The sequence below is a fragment of the Mus musculus genome, chromosome 4, assembly GCF_000001635.26.
Source record: "Mus musculus strain C57BL/6J chromosome 4, GRCm38.p6 C57BL/6J".
In the NCBI taxonomy this organism is placed as follows: Eukaryota; Metazoa; Chordata; class Mammalia; order Rodentia; family Muridae; genus Mus; species Mus musculus.
The window spans coordinates 34,946,629-34,968,148 of record NC_000070.6 but is presented as its reverse complement, the minus strand read 5'-3'; the positions used below and the strand labels follow the sequence as shown (position 1 = coordinate 34,968,148).

General features: G+C 46.0%; 1 protein-coding gene across 5 annotated transcripts in view; it reads left to right on the top strand.

The window, feature by feature from the left end:
• Positions 1 to 19,075, top strand: part of Mob3b (MOB kinase activator 3B) — a 208,451-nt gene extending 189,376 nt beyond the window's left edge. For 3 of the 5 annotated variants that reach the window (XM_006537753.3, XM_006537754.2, XM_006537752.4), the window contains exon 4: positions 14,102 to 15,451. In XM_006537753.3, the coding sequence (XP_006537816.1) occupies positions 14,102 to 14,131 (30 nt within the window). In that variant the 3' untranslated portion in view covers positions 14,132 to 15,451. Of the gene's footprint in view, positions 1 to 14,101 lie in introns of all 5 variants that reach the window. The other 2 variants (NM_178061.5, XM_030253394.1) reach the window with 2 other exon arrangements.
• Positions 19,076 to 21,520: the final 2,445 nt, after the last annotated feature.

Below are 21,520 nucleotides of genomic sequence, written 5' to 3'. Positions count from 1 at the left end.
AATGATCTGGGTTTAAAATCTTGCTCTGCCAAGTATTAGCCATGTAACCTCAGACAAGACACTAGCCTTTACAAGCTCAGCTTCTCTATAAAAATAGCTCAGCAGCCACCCACAGAGAAGAGAGTCAGTGCCCAAAGAGTAGGCAAAATGGTGACTGGATCCAAAGGTCCCCAGGGCAGAGACTGCTCCGTGGTTAAAGCCCTTGCTGTTCAAGTGTGAAGACCACAGTTCAAATCCAGTACCCACTTAAAGTTGGGGTGGGCATGGCAGCCAGCTGTAATCCCAGCACACAGGAGGCAGAGGTGGAAACGGGACCTCCAGAGCTGGCTATTCACTCTAACCAAAACTGTAGGCTCTGGGTAAATGAATGAGGGAACTTAGGCATGCGCACATGTGCAAAACGTGGGTGCACACACACCAACACACCACACATACAGACATACGAAAAAGGCTCCCAAAATAAACCAAAAGATACAGTTCTGTGGGACCGTGGGACATTGCACAGGGAGTCCCTGACTTGCAGGGACTTTGATTAGGATTTTTGTGACCTTATGGTAGAAAGCATACTTGGAATTTTGAGGTTTGTTCTTCCTCCACGCTGGTGACAGGATATTCTCTTTTGAGGCTAGGCAGCAGAGGGAGCCTCAACTCTGTCCAGGCTCATGTGTGCTTCTGTGCATGCATGTAGCAGTGCACAAATCCCTTCCTCTGCAAAGCGCTGTGCTGCTAGCCCAGATGTTCAGTAGGTCAGGTGTGTGAAGTGGATTTTCACCATGTTTATGGATTAGGATGGGTTTGCTGGGAGCTAATCCCACTGCAAACTGAGAAGTATATGAAGGTCATGTTTTATTAAAATGGAGGTTTTCGGTTTGTTTTGGAATCCTTACTCAATCTAAACAGCACTGTTCCTGCCAAAGAGAAGGGCCTACTAAGAGACTGCAAACTCCCCAAATTACAAGCTCATCAAGGAAGAGACCCCTCCTCCACATTTCACCAGGCACACAATACAGGTCTTATTAAGTGGTGGCAGACTCATCTCGTGATGCATTCAAGGCTGTCTGGCTTCTATGAGAGTCTTTGTTTTTTGTTTTTTGTTTTTTTTTTCCTAAGGGAGGTAAACTCTTCCTTCAGGCACCCATGACCTGAAAGTTCAGAATACTTCCAAAATGACTGATCATGGCTTTTTGAAGGTCATTCAAGTTGAGCCCATTCATTTGAACTATAGCGCTTACAGCGACCCCACAGGGTGAAACCCTGCTTCCAGCCAGTGCCTTTCTGAACGCTGATGGATGGCCAAGGACAGAAACAGAAAGGAGAGTGAGTCATGATGCCCACCCCCAGCTTCCAGGAGCTGGCAGGCTCCACAAGTAAGCTTTGAGCAATGCAGAAATCTGTTTTACTGCTCATATGGCATCTTGAGCCATCTGCAGGAGCCAGTCCAGCTGGGGGCATCTTGAGCCGTCTGCAAGAGCCAGTCCAGCCATGTAAGTGAAGGCAGGCTGTGGGAAGAGGACGCTTGGCTTGTGGCAGACACCAGGCTGTTGTGTTCATTTTTCCTGGGAAGAGGAAAACAAATAAGCAATTACCCTAGAAGGAAGCCAATGACAGACCAAAGTACTATCTCACCAAAGTCCAGCTGGCCCAGACCAATGAGTGACTGAATTGACTTTCTTACCGAGCACACAAACAGTTGAATCACTGCAAAGTCCCACAACATCAGGGATGACAACTTCGTGGAAACTACCAGGGAGTCCTGCTTTTAGTTAGAAGTATTTCCTGGGTGTAGTGTAGCGCCTCCAAACATCTCCTGTAGCTAGGAGAGTCAGGAAGACCTAGAGTCTGAGGTCAAGGGCTCCTGACCTGAGTAAGTAGCTTCTTTAACGCTATCCAGACCTGTTTTCCACTACGCCCTTCTGTTTTAGTTGCCATGTGTAGTATGTTTGAATGAAAATATCTACCATGGGTCCATGGAAAGTAGCACTATTAGGAGGTATGGCATTGTTGGAAGAAGTGTGTCACTGGTTTTAGGTTTCGGTGCCCAGTGTCACTCTTTCATCCTGCTCTCTGCTGATTCGGGTGTTGAACCCTCAATGCCTTCTCCTGTGCCATGTCTGCCTTCATGCCACCAAGATGACAATGAGCTAAAGCCCTGGACGGTAAGCCAGTCCCAGTTAAATGTTTTCCTTCATAAGAGTTCCCTTGGCCCTGGTGTTTCTTCACAGCAATGAAACCCTAACTAAGAAGATGGCCTCTTGTTTTGACTGGAGGACTAAAGACCATACAACAGCGACCTTTAGGGAAACTCTAAGGAAACTGAGCAGACAGAAATGGGAATGGGAGAGAACAATAAGGGAAAGCCACAGCAGGCAGCTTCTATGTTATGCTGGGTCACAGGTAGCATTGCTTAGAGCAAAGATGGTGTCTGTCCACTGTCCCGTCCTGGTCAGGAAGTAATAGCACCTCAGCCAGATGAGTTAGCAGGGGGAGAGCAGGGTAGGTGACTCTGCAGAGAAAGTCACAATGCTAGAAAGAATACTGTGGTCAATCAGGGTGCTTCAGGGGTCTGTGGGGCTCTTGAGAACTCTGGTGATACCAGAGTACTGGTTACTCATTTTACTGCTGTGACAAAATACCAAACAAAGGTGACATAAGGAAAGACGTGTTCGTGGGCGCAGTCCATCGTATAGCAGAGTACGTCAACAGGGGTCCGAGGCAGCTGGGCACCCTGTAGTCACCTTCAGTGAGGAAGGAGTGTAATGAATGGAGCGCCTGCTGCACTGGTGTGCTTTTTATTCTGTCTAAGACCCCAACATGGGATGGTGCTCCTCACAGCTCAGGTGGGTCTTCCTACGAGAGTTAACCTAATCTGGATAATCTCTCAAAGGCATAGCCAGAAGCTAATCCACTCTAGATAAGTCTGACCTAATCTAGATCGTTTCTCACAGGCATGCTGCCCAGAGCCCCGTTTGTCTCCCACATGGTTCGACAACTTGTTTCGTTGGCATAGCAGCCATCACACCCTGGGACCCACGTTCTCCTGAAAGGAGGCATGCAGCCATGTGTTGATAACCCCACGGGTTCAGTACGAGGACTTCAGACATCCGCAGCTCTCCCTTTTCTGTCAATCAGTGTAAACCGAGGGCTGGTTGTGTTTACATAAAGCAACTTCTTTTTTTATGTTTGTAGAGCTTGGGGAAAGAAAAGCAGTTTGATTTTTGTATAGGTTATGAATAACTCTTCTCAGTGGGTGGCAGGAATATGTGTTTATCTGCCCATACTTAATGGCTGTATGGATTTGAGGGCCTGCATGTATGTGTCCATGCTCAGACCCACCTTTGCATAGAGGAAACACCCTCTGTCTAAGTAATGTGGGCGGCTAGGAACAAAATTAATCAAATAAATATTGTTCTTTCCGGTCAGGGAGCTCTGGCCCGCTACATTGCTATTTTTACTTCGTTTGGCTCATCCACCACCCACATCCCTAAAAGGCACCAAAAAGGACATTTTTTAATTCTTCTGCACTAGCTGGACCTCATCCATACTTATGAGGGTTTGGGGGGACTTTTTGTTTCGTTGTGTTTTGTTTTAAGTTTTATAGTCTGACTGCTCTCCTGCCTTATTCAACAATCTCAGACTTTGGAATGCTCCCGAGAGAGAGAGGGAAGCAGCCCTAGCTTCGAGGCTCTGGGGAGCAGTCCCACCCTGTGGCTAGCGCAGATGCAGTGTGGCCACTGAGTCAGGCTCTGCTGAGAGCACATGCTGATTGGAGATACAGAAGGCTGGATGCCTGGGGACGTAGCTGATGGACCCCTTGAGGAAGACAGACTTAAAGATTTCAGACTTGCTGTCCTGATGACCATGTACGTGACTATGCCAAGATGTTGACCCTCGGTTCCCTCTGCAGAGTGAGGAGACCACACACAGTGGCATCGTTCCAGAGGCCGCACAGTGCAGTGTCTGGCACACAGGGGAAGATAGATGTGCCCGGGGCGGACACGAGATGCTCGCTGTGTTGTTTTGCCATCACTCCTTCCTTCTGACCGCTGCTTCATTCGCCACCCACCAGTCTACCACGTGTTATCTGTGCAGATGTGTAGATAGACATTTGACATGCACAGTGACCGTCATCAGCTTCCTACTGACTTCTCCACCCCTCACCCCCTCCAAGTTCTCGTTAAATGGGCCCAGTTGCATTATAAAAATCTCATGCAAAATGTTTAGGCCCTATAATCTGGTATTACTTGCCGGTCAGTTTGGCCACAATTGAACAGAGTCTTCCTGGCAGAAAGCGTGCCTGTCTGAGGGCCAGGAGGAAGGTCCCTCAGCTTGGAGGGGAGAATGACATAAATTCATAAAAGAGTTTCTGACGTTCATCTCTCACGCCATTATCATGAAAACAGCCAGGTATGCCTCCCCCTGCACAGTGGACAAGCAAATTCCATGTGATGTGTTTACATAAAGATAAAGTGGCATAAGATATGTTCTATGGGGGGTGTGGTGAGTTGTGGAGGAGAAGGAGTGTCTCAGCAGGCCCATGCCAAGGCATCCCTTACCCCTGAGGGACCAGCCACACGATGGTGTGGTATAGAACAGAATTAATTCAGGGCATGGGGAGGGGAGTTAAGAGGGTAGTAGAGACAGAGAAAGACAGAGAGCGGGAGAGAGTAGAGAAGTAGAGGCCAGCCATGGCCACATGGAGAGAGAGAAGGGAATGGGGAGAGAGGGGGAGCAAGAGGGAACAAGAGAGTGTGGCACGAGAGAGAGGAGGGGCCAAGCAGCCCCTTTTAGAGTGGGTCAGGCCTACCTGGCTGTTGCCAGGCAACTGGGGTGGAGCTTAGACAGAATGCTAACACCATAGACTTGTTCAGAGCAGTGGAGTGGGAATTGCCAAGGGCTTTTGCCCAAGGACCAACATTATCTCCCCTGGTCGACATAGCTATTTGGATTCTAGAAAGTGACCAGAGAAATCCTCACCACAGGCAAGGGAGGCTAGCCTCCTTTGGAGAGCTGTGGTCCCTCCGCCAGGCCTCTGCCTGCATCAAGGCTGGATGGGAGTTGACTTGGCTCCTGCATCCACAGCAGCCCAGCTTTTCCGAAGTGGACTGGCTGGGAGATTGCTTAGGATATTTTATATTTTCCTTGTTTCCTTTACTTCTCCTCTTCCTTTTCCTGGGGATGTTACTACAGCCTGCAGCCTAACGTTGGACCTGGCCTTCCCTGACATCATCTCTACCCACCTGAGGGAGAGACAACTTCCAGGCCACATGGTTAGCAAATAGCCACTTAAACCCCTTCTCCTTCTTCAGCCCAGGAAACTCTTCTCTTTCCTAGGAGTTGCTTTTTCTGCCATCCAGGTGGAATAGAAGCTTCCAAGACACCTAAGCAGGGCGTGGATGACCTGGAGTGCTCTGGGCATCCGAGTAGTGAAGGTACAAGGGCAGGGACCAGGCCTCTCCCAGGCTGCTCTGGTGAGAGGAATGTAGACCGTGAGGTCCTTGAAGACCAAATGCACAGCTGCTAGTACATCAAAGCAAAGAGATAGAGAGGATGTGGGGACTACTCGTATGTCTCTTTGGGCCTCAACTGTGTCTCCCTTGCCAATGTTGCTACAGAAACCGGCAGGAGCTGGGGAGTAATGCCTCTTAATCTTGTGTGCACACTGGAACGGCCGCAATGTAGCATGTCAGAGCAAGGACTTCTGGGTCCGTGGAACTAAGTGAAAAATCTGTTCTGATTTTATAGCACCCAAACTCACATCTGTCTATTGTCCTTGGTGCTTTAACACCAGTGTCCGTATTGTTGTCCTGTGTCAGAAGCACCCTTCCCCCATCTGTAGGCAGGAATGATCTCCCTCAGGCTAGTATGGATGAGTTTGGTACCACAGCATCTCTTGCTCATGCCAACTAAGTACTCCTCCATTGGCATTGCCAGGTCAGGAGGGACTTGCATTGGCTATAGGTAAGAGATGAGGTCACAGAAGACTGCAGGTCTACTGAGTATAGAAGCCTGGCCCAAGGGGAGTGGGTGTGGCCAGGAGCCAGCTGCAGGGGGAAAGTGGGTCAGTCTGTGTGGGGACCTCACCTTGGCAGCTCTGGGCCATAAGGGCAGAAATGGGGTTCTCAGGATGGTCAGTGATTTTAATCCACATGCTTTGGGGATGGAGGAGGGCTAGCACATAATAAAAGAAACAAACTGGTATAATCTGGACACAAGAAATAGACCATCTGAGATGAAAGGCTATCTGGTCTACCCTCTAACCAGAGGCCCCGAGTTTGCCATCAGAATGGAACTCTTCCTGGTTATGGAGTTCCATTTTGTTTTGTTACTAAGACAGGTAACAAAACAAAATGGAAAACTATATTCCCTGATTGGCCCAGAACTCACTGTGTAAACCAGCCCAGCCTTGTGACCACACAGAGTTGCCCCTGCCTCTGCTGGGATTAAAAGAAGACGCTAGGATTAAAGGAGTGAGCCACCAATGCCTAGCCGGTTACATGGTTCTGCGTCGCCTACAGCAATTCAGCAGCAGCGTCTGCAGTGTGCTTCTGCCACAGCTCAGGCCCTTTCCCAGAACTGAAACTGAAGCTGAGGAGGACGGGGGCCACATAGGCACCAGGGGCTGGGGATCCAGCACACAACAGTCCCTGGGAAAAAAAAGCCACACAGCAGGTCCCTGTGCTTTTAACATTTCATGTCGTTTCTGTGACCTCAAGAGTGTGTGAGAGCGGCAGAGATGGGGTATCCACCCGTCCCAAGTTTGCTGACAGTGAGTTTTTCCCTTTGAATCAAGTCTAGCATTGCATTGTGGACTTCTAACACTACCCTGTTCCAAACCATGGAGGTTTTGATGGCTACGATGGGAGCGGGGGCATCTTCTCAGGTTATCCTTACCATTTCCAGACCTAGATGTTCTTACACAGAATCTTCCACACTGGCCTTCCTTTCTGCTCTCTGTTCTCGCCCCTTAGTTGGTTCCACTGTTGCTAATATATGTCTTCCTCCATCGTCCTTCTTGTTCCTTACAGTTAGCAGAATGTAATGGAATTAAAAGCAAATGGGAGGCCGGGGGTGTAAGATGCTGTTGCTCTTGTATCCCTGGAGCATTTTAAACACCACTGATGTCCTAAGCTGCATCTCCCCCAAGTGGAGTAATAGGAACAGCATAGGGTTTGCTCGCTTACTGTTAAAGCAACTCAGTCCGGATTGAAAGCCACTAAGAAGCTAAGTGAGCTTGGGCACGCGGCTTAGGTTCAGAGCCAGTCTAATCTAGGTTAAGTTTTGGGGGAGGTGGACGGGTGAAGAAGACACTAGACTGGTTACTGAGGAACTCTTCTACGAGTTTATTAGAAGAGTTATTGTAACCATGGACAGACAGACAGACAGAATAGCAAATGTGCAGCAGAGGTTCCAAGGAAAGCCGAGGCCCCAGCACTAGAGAAGGAAAGCATGGCAGGGTTCTCTAGAGAGATTCAGAACCCACAGGACAGAGGAGGGAGAGAGCCCCTTAGACTTTGGGAGAGGACACAGCGGGAGCTGCAGCCAAGCTCTGATTCCCAGGCAGGAGGCAGGGAAGTAAGGTGATAGGATGTAAACTAGCTTTGGACTCACAATGCCAGACAACTTCCAGACCGGGGGGGGGGGGGGGGTGGGGGGGGGTGGGGGGGGGGTGGCGGTGATGATGATGACAATGATGGTGATATTTAAATCATAGAACTCATAGGAATTTGATTGATGGATGTCAAAATCATCTCTGCGAGCTCTCCAACAGAAGCCATTTTCAGTTTTGAAAGCTGAGGTCAGACGAGGAATTGTGCAACTTATGCAAAGCTTGGGTTGTTTTCTCCACCCTGTACCATAGCTACAAAAACTGGCAAAAGTCATTAAGGCAGCTTTCCTAAAGTGAAATGTGACTTCTCCTGGGTGTTCAGTTCCAGTCCCCCTTCCATTGCTCTTTACGTTACTAGAGCTCTTTTTTTAAAAGCAAGAAATAATGTGAATATTAAAAGTATCCAAAAAAAATCAGAGACTATGTCAAGGACAAAAAATATCAGAAATTGAAAGCACAAAACTAAGCATAATTTAACTTACCCAGCTATAACTCACATTAGACATAAACTGTATTTATAGCTGCCTCAAATCATATATACTGTGTAAGACTTGGAAACATATCCTTCATTGCACAGCAATATACACCAAGGTATACACAATACGCAATTCAGATTGAGGCTGATTGTGTAATGAATTTCAGTGTTAGCAGAAAGCCAGGCAACGGGGACCCAGAATGGAGTGAATAACACTTTCGGAGAGTCACGTAAAGAGTGAGAATTTGCCAAGCACAGAAGAAATGGAGACATTTACTGGGTAGAATCAACAGCCAGGGAGAAACTCCAACACACCAGGCTTGTGGAAATCGGGAAGCTGGTCGGCCTGGCTGTCTGTAAGGTGCAGCCTGTGACCAGAGGGTGGTGGGACCCGCCCTGGCCAGCTTCCTCTCCCAGGCCGCAGACTGTGGAAGTTGGTGAAGGCTGTGGAGAATGAGTCTGACTGGGGTGGCAGATCCAAAGCCTGCCTTTATTTCTTCCATAGGAGTACCACTGAGAAAAATGTTTAATGTTCTAAGTTAGCATTATTACAAACCTGTTAGTAGGTTCCCCCTCCCCCTCATGTCCCCCATCCCCCTTGCTACTCCTGGTCCTCGCTTTACCTCCTCCCCCAGTCCCTTTCCTCCTCGTGGTCTCTCTTCTAGCCACTTGGACTTTATCCACATATATGTATGTGTTCGCGTGCGCGCACTCACACACAGACATTTATACATTACAGGCTAAGATCTGCATGTAGAGAGAGCATGTGGCTTTTGTCTTTCTTTTTTTTTTTTTTTTTTTAAGATTTATTTATTTATTTATTTATTTATTTATTTATTTATTTATTATATGTAAGTACACTGTAGCTGTCCTCAGACACTCCAGAAGAGGGAGTCAGATCTCGTTACAGATGGTTGTGAGCCACCATGTGGTTGCTGGGATTTGAACTCCTGACCTTCGGAAGAGCAGTCGGGTGCTCTTACCCACTGAGCCATCTCACCAGCCCGGCTTTTGTCTTTCTGACATCTTGTTTAATTACATCCCAGTCCATCCATCCATCTTCCTACAAACGTCATAATGCCATTTTTACAGCCGAATGAGATTCCATATAGGCTCTGTATTTCCATTCTCTCTTCGTGTGTTGGTGGACATCTGGGCTGGTTCCATTTCCTTGCTGTTGTGAATAGAGCAGCAATGGACATGGGTGAGCATACATGGTAAGGTAAGTGTATATGCCCAGGAGTGGAATAGCTGGGTCCTAAAATATTGAGATACTTTTCAGGCTAAGTATGCTGAGAATAGTCTCTTGTCAGACTTTTAAGAAATCTCCCCTGCAGAAAGCATCCTAAGCCTGCTTCAGGTTTGAGTAACCTGCCTTATACGTGCTGCGTTCCCAGTCCACTCTCTGAGAAAGACACTGAGCCTGCCGCCCCCCCCCCCCCCTTGAGGAAGGAATGGAGAAATGAATGTCTTTGGTTATGTTAGATTAGCCTTGAGGAGCACTATGTTTATGGCTGGAGACTATCTCTTTAAATGGTTTCATAGCGCCACCAAGTGGCAACGAAGTAGAATGCAGCCTTACAACCTTGGGGCTTCTGTGTGGGGGGGGGGGTGTGTGGGGTGTGTGTGTGTGTGTGTGTGTGTGTGTGTGTGTGTGTGTGTGTGTGTGTGTAAATTCACTCATCCTTACCCCAAAGGGCAGGCCTCCCAGGAATATCAAGGAAGCATGGCATATCAGGTTGCAATAAGACTAGGCACCTCCCCTCATGTTAAGGGTGTATAAGGCAACCCAGTCACAGGAAAAGAGGGCCCGTGCTTTTTAAAATTGAGTGTGAGTGCCTGGCATGCGTGCGAATGCCAGAGGACAACTTGAAGGAGTCAGTTCTCTCCTCGCACCAATGTGAGTCTAGAACGTAAGGTTTTTCAGGTGTGGCAGCAATCGCTTTAACCTGCTGAGCCATCTTGCCAGTCCACACCTATAGATCTGCAAAGGTTAGACCCAAGAATAATGTTCTTCAGTTTGTGAGCTGTCATTAAAACCCTATTTCCCTGTAGGAATTAGAGAGCTCAGAAACAGCTTTTCTTCTGCTCGTTGGGCTCACACTATGGTTCCGAAAGCCCCGTCCCATACTAACTCCTCAAAGCCTAACTCAAGGGCCTTGGATCTGTTCACTCTCTCTCCGCTCTTTTCAAAAAAAAAAAAAAAAACCTCTTCTGTGTTAAGCATACATACTCTAGGAAACATAACTGACTTAAAGCTTTTCTCTACGGCAACTAATCATTCCAACTGATATCAGTCTACTGAAGAAAGCAGTACCACTAGCATTCGAAAATTACCTGCAACCATCTATAATTAATGTATAAGTCAATGAATTTCCAAGTCATCATATCTACTGCTGGCCCAGTGGCTTTTGCGAGTCACTCCTCTCCCTCCAACCTCCTGCCTGGCCAGTACAGTGCACATTCATCTCTCCAGGTGTCAGCCCCGGTTGCAGGATGTTCCTGCAGTTCCCCAGGTAAGAGCAGAAGGGACCTCCTTGGCCTCTTACAACCCTGCTTAGGCTGCCATTCACCTCAAACAAACTGGTTTGGCTCCAAGACTAGAATTCTTCTGGTAGACAGTTGTGGCTCCCTCTCAGAGCTCTGTGTACATAATGACGCGGCCGCCCAAAGCACAGCACGTTCCGTGGGCTCTTCGCAGGGGCTCCTTCCCGTCTGTCTCAGAGCACTGATCATTGCAGATAGTCATGGAGTCAGCTATAAACCCGAAGTCATGTTTATCCTTGGAATTACCCTCTTCCTTTCCAATACACAATCTGCTGTCAGACGTTAACTCAGAATACGAGAACCTGCAGTTTTGATTTTCATGCCCTTGCTTGTTTATACCCCAGGCTAGCCTCAGCCTCCTAAATATTGGGATAACAGTTGTTGTACCACCATGCTGAGTTCACAAGAACCACTGGAGACTCTCGATGGGAAGAGCAGATTTCTCTTATGCTTGGAGTGGCTATTTCCTTTCCTCGCAGGAGGCGCATGGGTCTTTCTTTGCTGTTCACACCCTGCTATGGTCAGGAGCTCTCTGCTCCAGCATAGCAACACCCAATCCCTGAGCCAGTCTCACCTCTCTGCTGCCACAGCTCAGTCCCCTCTACCTCTAAAGCTCAGATCCATATCAGAGTGTGTATTAACAGAAAACTCTTCCTAGAAAACACTTCATGCCGGCGCGGAGTGACTGGTGTCGGGTTTGTGCTTCTGAACCACACAGGAAGGAATCAGAGAAGGGGGCTGAGGTGTATGGCATCCATGCATAGATCAGTGCATTTAACCTGCCCCTGAGCCACTCACTCACTCACACACTACACTGGACAGGTGAAGAGACTGAGAACCTGTGGCTTACTCGATTAAGCAAACATTTATTGAACCTGATTATCAGGCACTGGGGATACAAGGGCCAACGGCGGCCGGCACAGTCCATAGGATCTAACCTGGGATGCCCCAAAGAGCAGAAATGAAAGGCTTTTCTGTAGGCACAATGTCATTGTCCGCAGCGGAAAGTCTGCCCTTCTAGGCTGATTTCCCTATCCCACGACAATCCAGACACAGCACTGTAATGTTTAAGAATCTCCTGTCTCAAGTTTGTATAAACGATGCTCACCAGGTATTCTCTGCCTTGTCAGTGAAATCTGGAACGGCCAATAACTAGGCAATAGAAAGAATAGGGCGGGACTTCATCCAGCCAGGGGAGGAGGGAGAAGAAGAGAGGATTTGACGTGAGGCAGGAGTCCAGAAAGACATCAAAACAAAACGCACCACAAGCCCAGAGAGCCAGACCAATACAAAAATGCCAAGATCTCAGGGATTTGGGCTGTGAGGTAACCAGATTGGATTAGAGGATTAAAATGGAATTATAATACCTAGTTATTGTACTTTAAGTTGAAAATAAATCTTGGTCTCTCTGTGTTGTTATTGGGGACCTAGCCAGGATTAAAAAGAAAACAGCCGCTGTAATAATTTACTGCATATGTTTATATTAAAATTACCATCGGGGCTGGTGAGATGGCTCAGTGGGTAAGAGCACCCGACTGCTCTTCCGAAGGTCTGAAATTCAAATCCCAGCAACCACATGGTGGCTCACAACCATCTGTAACAAGATCTGACGCCCTCTTCTGGAGTGTCTGAAGACAGCTACAGTGTACTTACATATAATAAATAAATAAATCTTTAAAAAAATATATAAAAATAAATAAATAAATAAAATTACCATCATACCTTTGACTGGTGAAGAGGGGCTCTGCGGCTGTTAAAGGGGGAAGAAGGGGCTATCTCCCATATTGGAGTTAGAAAAGATGTCCCTGGGCTGGTGAGATGGCTCAATGGGTAAGAGCACCCGACTGCTCTTCCGAAGGTCCAGAATTCAAATCCCAGCAACCACATGGTGGCTCACAACCATCCGTAATGAGATCTGACACCCTTTCCTGGAGTGTCTGAAGACAGCTACAGTGTACTTACATATAATAATAAATAAATCTAAAAAAAAAAAAAAGAAAGAAAAGATGTCCCTGAAAACAGACATTTTACCTAAGTCATGATGCTCTTCGTGGGGGTGAACGGCAAGAGGCAGAAGTGAGATTGTAGCGTGTCTGAACCTCGCTTCAGTGTGCTTCAGGTCTTTGTTGGTAAATGCTTGCAGCGATGTTATTATTTCAGCACAGGATCCACTACATTTCTTCCTCCCTAAAGACCGTAGGTCCCTGAGAACATTGGGCCCATGTCCTAGTATGTCACACAGTAAGACAAGTAAATGACCACCAGGAGTTCGGCCATATTCAGCACGTGTACGCTGACTGTAACGCGGTATAAAGCTTCCTGTGTTTGGCACGGATTGGGAGAGTACCTAGATCACACACTGTGTTCTTTCTTTAACCTGCATAGACCAAAGCCCCCGGAGAGAGATGCAAGAAGTGTTCATTTCTTCCTGACACTCAGTGATTCTCAGTCTAGTGGGAACACCTCCTGCAACAAATCCACATGTCCTAATTCTTCCCAACCAGTCGCAACTGGGACAAAGCATTCAAGCATATTAGCCTATGGGAGCCATAATCATTAAAACTACCACACACCCAGAACCAGTACACCCCAACAAAGTCAAGTGTGCGCGGGGAAAAAGGCATGGCCGCCTCCACAGGAGGATATGAGGTCTTCCAGGCAAATGGATGTCATGTCTCAACTGGATAGATAAATGGTAGTTAGCCAGGGAAAGAGGGTAGAGATGGATTGGGTATGATTAAGCCAGCCTGTGCAGAGTCTCAAAGGAAGAGAAAGGATGGCCCGTTTGGGAGCCACACATTCCTGTAAGAGCCAGGAAGGTGATTGCAGGCCAGACTCGGCTGTTTCTCCATCTTCCCTAATTTCTCTTGGCTTATACATGATTACATCTTCCATTTTCCCCCATCTTTGATTGAAACTTAGTCAAATGGAAGATGTTTTCTAGTCTAAAAACAGCAGCCCAAACCCCTTATCATACCAGTTGGCAAGCGATACTTGGCTCTCCCCTCCCCGAGAGACAACTGCCGAGAGACAACTGGAAGGGGTGGGGATGAACACTGGAGGTCATTCTTCGTGGCCTCCTGAGAGGAGGGCTGTTATTTAATTCCAAGTGGCCAGTGGCTCCAGATCCTGTTCCCCCATCCCTGCCCCAAAGAAGCAAGTAGCCTGGATTCTTGGCAAGAGGGTAAAGTATTGTAAACGGTGTCTTAATTCAAGAGACAGTCGGTGGGAAGGAAAATGAGAGATGTGAGGGAGGAGGGAGGAGGAGGAGGAGGAGGAGGGAGAGGGAGGGAGGGAGGGAGGGGGAGAGAGAGAGAGAGAGAGAGAGAGAGAGAGAGAGAGAGAGAGAGAGAGAGAGAGAGAGAGAGAGACCAAATGGAACGCATTCTCATGGCGCAGGCAAACGTTCCCGGTGTTTCCACCATTTGCCTTGCTCATTGTCCCCTAACGGCCCTTTTCTCCTTGCTTTCCAGAAAGAGATGACAACCAGGATGTGTCACTAACACTCCGCCTCATCTTCTGGAAGAAAGGAACACTGTTCCCACCAGGAGGCCCCATGGGACAGAAAGTGGCCCACCGTGGCTGAAAGCGATCCTGACTTCCAGGAGCCGGAAAGCCCCACAAGGACCTCTGAAAGACATCTTTTACCCACTTCTCGTGCTCTTAACCCTCTAAGTGCTGCTAGCCAGGACCTGTGGGCCATGTAGACCACAGCATGAAGGACCAGCCTTAACCCCTTGGGCCGAGGACAGTGCAAGAGAGGCTGCTGCACTTCCGCCCACGTCACACTTCTGCCTGTGGCCTGCCCGCTAGGCTTTACTGGAATTCAGGTTTTGAGACTGGGGGGTTTGTTGTGGTGGTTCTTTTCCACGTCCGTCTTCTTAACTAACTTCTCTGTCACTTATTTTTTTGAAGTTCTAAGCAAACGTGGAGCTACCATATAGGCAGTACGTTCTCCTATCCCGTCTCTCCTCCACTCCCCGCAGGTCTCTGGGCCTATGGCTTAACCTTACATGGGGCTTGGAGCTGGGGAAAGCCTGCAGTTTCTCTGGAAGCATCCAAGCCGTTTCCCTCATGGGCAGTTTCACCAGGGACCACTTTCTTGATGGGCTACATGACCTGTACCCCAGACAGGCCATTCCCAGGCTACCCTTTGGGACGAGTCTAGATTTATTCTACAGGAAATAAAGCTGGTGTGTGATCTGTTTACCCTAGTCAGAATGTATTCTTTGTAGCCGCAGTCATTTCTAGATGCTTCCATTAAAGATATGCTTTCCCATTTCCCAGAAGAGAGGGAATAAAGTTTTTAAATGACCAGTAAGATCCTTGAGCCAGATTAGTGCAGTGTTTGTTCTTTATTAAGAGGTAGTGAGTCCTGGCTGATCCTACATATTATATTATGGGGGCTTCAGTGACAAGACAACAGACACTTGGTACATGTAGATTAAATATTTGTAGACTTCCCAACTGACCCCTCCATCCTATTCCCCCCTCTCTTCCCATTCTCCCCCTCCCCCTCCCCCATCTCTCTCCTGTTGTCCCTCCATCTCCTGTACTATATGACACAGAATGCATTTCTTTCCAGTGGGTGTGCTATAGTCAGTCACCAAGGCCTTCCTTCTCTCCGTTCAATCTGTCCCTTCCGACCGTCAAAATAACCATACTGTACTCTCTCCTGCCTTTGGAAGTTTTAGTAAATGAAATGTTGCCTTCTCTGATTCCTTCACAGAACTGTTTCTGACTGCTTGACTAAGAAGTACCCACACTTCCCGTGATATTTGATTTTAATAAAGTATCTGTTGGTGGAGGGAAGTAGACATGAATGTATTCTTACAGTTGATGTAATAACAAAAGATGACTAAATTAGTCTGATGTTATTTAGTGTACATAATGTGTTAAAGCCATTTGTGGCCACCACAAAAGCCCAGAAAACGTGACGTCTCTGTGTAAGTGAAGACATCGACTGTCTCGGAGATGCTGTCTTCTGTTGTTTTTTTTTTTTTTTTTGGGGGGGGGGGCGTTGTTTGGTTGGTTGGTTGGGTTTTTTTTTTTTTTTTGTTTCTCGAGACAGGATTTCTCTGTGTCCCATAGCTGTCCTGGAACTCACTTTGTAGACCAGGCTGGCCTCGAACTCAGAAATCCGCCTGCCTCTGCCTCCCGAGTGCTGGGATTAAAGGCGTGAGCCACCATCGCCCCACTCAGATGCTGTCTTCTGAAGACCAATGCTACTACTGCTATGTTGCTAGCTTGTTCCAACCTACAGGGACATTTTTCTTTTCTCTCTAAGTAACTTTTAGAGACCAAGATAGGCAATGGATTTTGGGGTTTTTTTGTTTTGGTTTGGTTTTGGTTTTTTTTTTGGGGGGGGGGGAGGTTGGTTTTTGGTTTTTGGTTTGTCAATATCACTTTGGGCTAAAAGCATTATCTGGCTGCCCTGAAGGTCCAGAGGAAAAAGAGCCTTGAATTCTTGATCCAGGCTATACATAATACCACACATGGGTGTGCAGGATGGTGGGGCTGAGAAACGGCAGACCATTCATTCCACGTGGTCTTGGCGTGTCTCTGCAGCTTTGGATCTTGCACAACTGCAGGACTCATGCAGTTGGAAGTAGAGTATCCGCCTGCCTTTCAGTGATGCTTAGTCAAGGAGGAAACTTGACTCTGAAGATATTTGTCATTTCTAAAGTTATTTTCTGTCAACTATTTGGGTATGTGAATGTGAAATTTCCATCTAGCTTAAAACATCCAGATTTTTTTTTTAAAATTCTTGGAATTATCTTCTTTGGCTTCTATTGCTAATTGCACTAATCAGCTCTTAGAGTAAAATCTGGCCACCTGTTCTGATTTTTAAAGTATGAGGTATTATAGAACTTTGGCAAATTCTAAAAATAAATCTTCACTAGCTGTCCATAAGCCTTTGGCCAGACCTGGTCTTCACACATCTGTAGTGCGAATGGAAGATTCTTGCAGCCTTGAGGACAGCTCCAGACCTGGTCCTGACTCCTAACCTTGTCCTTCCTCCTTCTCTACATTAGTCTTAACTTTGGAAAATGCAAAGTTGAAAGATTAGCACGAGCACCCTGTGCTTGAGTGCACCAAGTGTTAGCGCATCACCTCGGTTTCTTTCTTACTGTAAGCGAGCTCACTGCTGAACCATCAGAAAATAATAGTAATAAATTACATCATCATCATGTTTGAAAATGCTTTCTCATACCCTCCTGCTAGTAACCAGAACACCACCCTATCCGTCTTCAGTGTCACCAGCTACAGGACCCTGAGCATTAACAAAGGGCACATGGTTGGCAATCCGTGGTTCAAATTCAAACTCTGCCTCAAAAAGTTCTTTGTAGTTGATTTTCTTTTATAAAAAAAAAAAAAAAATCTACATGTAATCAAAAACTACACATTGCACTTACTTATCATGGTCTTCATTTCCATTCATGTATTATCCTCTCTCTCTCTCTCTCTCTCTCTCTCTCTCAATGTGTGTGGAGGGGGTCTGTCTTTCATGACTGGCATTACTAAACAATGCACACTAATTTGAATATGAAATGTGCCCACATTCTGAAAGATTACTATTATCATTATTTATTTGCATGCATACACACATTGTTTTTTCTTTCCCTTAGTGTCTTCTCATTTAGACACTTTATTCATTGAGCTCAGCTCATGTAAGATAATCTCTCTCTCTCTCTCTCTCTCTCTCTCTCTCTCTCTCTCTCTCTCTCTCTCTCTGGTTTTTCGAGACAGGGTTTCTTTGTTTACCTTAACTTTCACAGTTGGTTGTTTCTCTCCAAAAGAGATGATTAGGAATGAAATGGTTTGGTGGCTTTGGTTTTTGTTTTTTTTTTCCCCCCTGATAATTTTAAAGAAACTATATCCACAAGTCTGGGCACACCCTGAGATCACAAGCATATGTTTTTATCCTAATAGATACTGATATCAACCATCTCATAAGATATTCCAATCTGCCCTCTCAGGAAAAGATAGGAACTTGGGATGCATGCTGGAAACAGCATTAGTTTCCCTTCTGTTCCCACAAGCACCTCCTCCAGGTTCCCTTACCTCTGGCTTTGGGTTCCACCAGTGGAAATAATGAAAAGGAAAGATTAAATTACTGATCTAGAGTCTTTTTCTGCTTCCTCAGCTGTTGATCTTCTCTTCCCTGGATGTTTTTTTATTTCTTTTCTTAATTAGGAAGGACCTTCAGAGCTTCTTAACTTATTCTTCCTATCTCCCAACCATGCCAGCCACCTTCTAGGTAGAGCCTATTCTCCTTTTGTGGATATTCAGGCACAGAAGTTCTACAGAATCCTCTGTACGTCCCACTGAGACTTCACCACCTTTGAGACCCAACCCATCCAACCCAAGCCAAATAGTCCCTTTGAGCTCCAGCCTTTGTCTCATGCCATGTTATTTAGGAAGGTCCCGAGATGACACAGTGGTAGCACATGCTTAATAATGGCAGCTTCATTTGCACATTAGGGAAATATCTGAAGCCTAAACCAGCGGTCCTTCAGCCTTCCTTCAGAATCGCCCCAATTGTGTCATCTTCTCAGAAGTTTTCCCATTTCACCATTAAACGTTCCTCTTACTGAATTGGGAGCTCCATAGTTCTCCCTCTGTCTGTGTTACAGACTTTGCACACTGTGAACCTGATGAGTTATCTCAAACCTTCTCCAGACCCTGCTATGTTTTTTGCTAGTCTTGGCTGTAAGAGAAACCTTTGGATTTTCTTACCTATTTCAGTTGACCATATGGAAATCTTTGACTAGGTTATGTTGACCTTCCTAAGTTTCCTTCTTACTTTTGGGATTCGTTGAAATTTGATTTATTCCAGCCCACCATTTACCCAGTCCATTGTCACTGATGAAAGCACATTACTTCCAATAGTTCCTTAGCCTAAAGGACACCACACTAAGGAAAAGAAGCACAGCATATCTTCAAAAACTGGCAAAGGTATGATTTGGAGAATAGCGTCATTCTGGCTTTAAAGAAACTAGTGATTCCTGTCTAGAATTAGACAAACAAAGTATATTTTGGAAGTGATGATTTTTTTTCCTGGTTTTAAAAATGTTTATAAAAAAAGAACTTTTATAACAAGCTATTTTCCTCTGGACATATTAAATATGGGTAAAAGATTTTTCAATGATATGTAAAGGTTTATGTAACATAGAGGATGAGTCGTTTCTAATGAAGCAAGCTGTTTTCCTAGCTTCTCGTTTTCTGCTCTGAGTTTCCTTGTCTCTTCTTAAATACATCTGGAAAATGCTAACTATATTTTTGTGATTCCGCTTGTGATTCACTTGGGGGCTTGACTGTAAGAAAGCAGACTAACATAATTAAATCAATTAAAAGAGCTAGATAAATCTAAAGAATATTTATGAAATAAATTTCTGTGTGAGCTTAAGAATTCAGAGGTCATGAATAAATGCTACATAAAACCATCTTCTAGTCTGTCGTCTTTGCCTGCCTCAACTGTCTGTCACCTTGCCCTGTTCCTACGAGGGGTCAAAGGAGGAAAACTGTGGATTTTACAAAAGCTAATCCAAAAATTTTTTTTGAAAGCACACATGAACACACCCACGTTTTAACTGGTCATTCAGGTTAGTTCCAGCTCAGGGGTCTCTGGGCCCTCTTTTGAAGTACATAGTGTCTTCAGTAATCGGGACCTACATTCACACTCTGGGGCCAGGCATGGTGGGGTAGGGGGTGCAACCAAGTGCAATAGTAATAGACTGTTATTTTGGGAGTCTCTTGGACAGCCCTGACTAACAATTCAAAAGAAGGCTTCCCGTGGCTGGTACCCGGATTCGTTAGGTTGTCTTTGGCTCTTGAAGGGAACACCGTCAGCCTCAATAAGAACGCTTCTTTAAACTATACGTCTGCATTTATACACAGAACTCTATAGATCGTCTAGGTATATACAAATCCATGTTTCAAAACACTATGATAAAAACTATTTACCATATATACTAATATATATAATATAAATATATATTATATATACTAATTAATAATATGGTTCCTTGTGGCTTTTTCAGACAATCTTGTTATTATCTTTCCTGCCTCCCTCCTCTATATTTATGTCCACCTCCTTCTGAATTTGCTTCCCTCCCTCTCCCTGAAGAGCCTCCTTTTTCCCAGATCAGGACACTGCTATCCCCCTCTTTATTGCTCCTCACCCCCTTATCCAGGCACTGGTCCCTTTTTACTTTCCTGGTTTCTTGTACTACATTGCTAGTTCAAGGCCAGTGTGGGATATAAGAGAACTTATCAATAAAGAAAAGAAGGTGTAAGAAATAGAATGTTGTACTCCCTTTTTGATATGATGCTTAGAGTTCAACAGATGTAGACAAGCGGGAGGTATTGGCCCCCTTCCTCTCCTAGCTTGCACCTAATGCCTGCTTGTCTCAGAACTCTGAGATTTATTTAGAAAGTTCTATGACTGAGCCCAGCATAGGAAAAAGGGAGATGGCAGCCTCCAGTTCTAAATTGTTTAATGAATGGGGCTTTGTGTCCTAGGCCAATAAGATGAGGCAACTTCTGGCCTATAGGAGAAGAAAATAGGAACTTCTCCTAGTCATAGGATTTTATTTTTCTTATAAAAACAGCATTTAATTAGAGCTGGCTTACAGGTTCAGAGGTTTAGTTTAGTATCATCAAGGCAGGAAGCATGGCAGCATGTGGGCAGCCATGGCACTAGAGAAAGAGCTGAGAGTTCTACATCTTGTACCAAAGGCATCCAGGAGTAGACTGGCATCCTCAGGTAGCTAGGAGGAAGCTCTGTCCCCAACTGTAGGATTTTAAATTCTGCTGCCTGGCTCCACGTCAGTATACTACAGTATACCACAGGCCATCTTTTACTTGTTTTCTATGCTGGTGTCCCTTTCTCCAGAACTATCTAGCAAAACCCACTTCGTGTTCACTAGTCTCTTGAATGTGTTGTTACCTTATTCCCAACAGAGGAAAGACTAAAGGGAGGGAGGGAAGGTACAGAGAGACAAGGGACTATCTTACCTCTTTTCTCTGTAGTCTTGGGAAATTTATAATGACTTCTGAGGTGGTTTGAAAGGAAATCTCCCACATAGGCTCACAGGGAGTGGCATTATCAGGAAGTGTGGCCTTTTTGGAGTGGGTGTGGTCTTGTTGGAGTGGGTGTGGTCTTGTTGGAGGAAGCCTGTCAGTAGAGTCAGGCTTGGAGGTCTCAGAAGCTTAAGCCAGGCCTAGTGGGATTAATAACTCTCCCTGCTGCCTGCAGATACAGGTGTAGACCTCTCAGCTCCTTCTCCAGAACAATGTCTTCTTGCACCCTGCCATGCTTCCTGCCCTGACAATAGTGGACTAAAGCTATGAACTGTTGGCCAGTCCCAGTTAAAAAGTTGTCTTTATAAGTGTTACTGGGGACATGGTATCTCTTCCCAGCCATAAAAAAATCATAACTAGGGAAGTTTTCATAGAGTATCTGGAATACCAAGAACCAGTAAGAATTTTTAAAACAGATGAAGAACAGATTCCAGAACCAGCTAGGTGACCTTCATTCTCCCTCCTGTCCTCTGATTCCAATTCCCCAGTATTATCCCCAGTTTCATAGCAGATCATCTGCTGCAACCTTTCCTTCCTCTCTGCCTGCATCCCTAGGGGACTAGCAGATATTCTCCTTAAGCATCCCCCCCTACCCCATCCCTTTGTCTCAGCTGACAATACCAAGAAACACTCCCTGGAAACCTGCTGGATACACTCAGCATGAAATCAGGTAGGCATCTTTGCTCTCTCCCCTGTCTTCCAATTCTAATCCCCCAGACTCAACCCTTCCTTTATATTAGACCACCTTCCCCTCTGCCACCATTCCCAGGGGACTACCCACATCATCTTGGCACACCTGACACTCT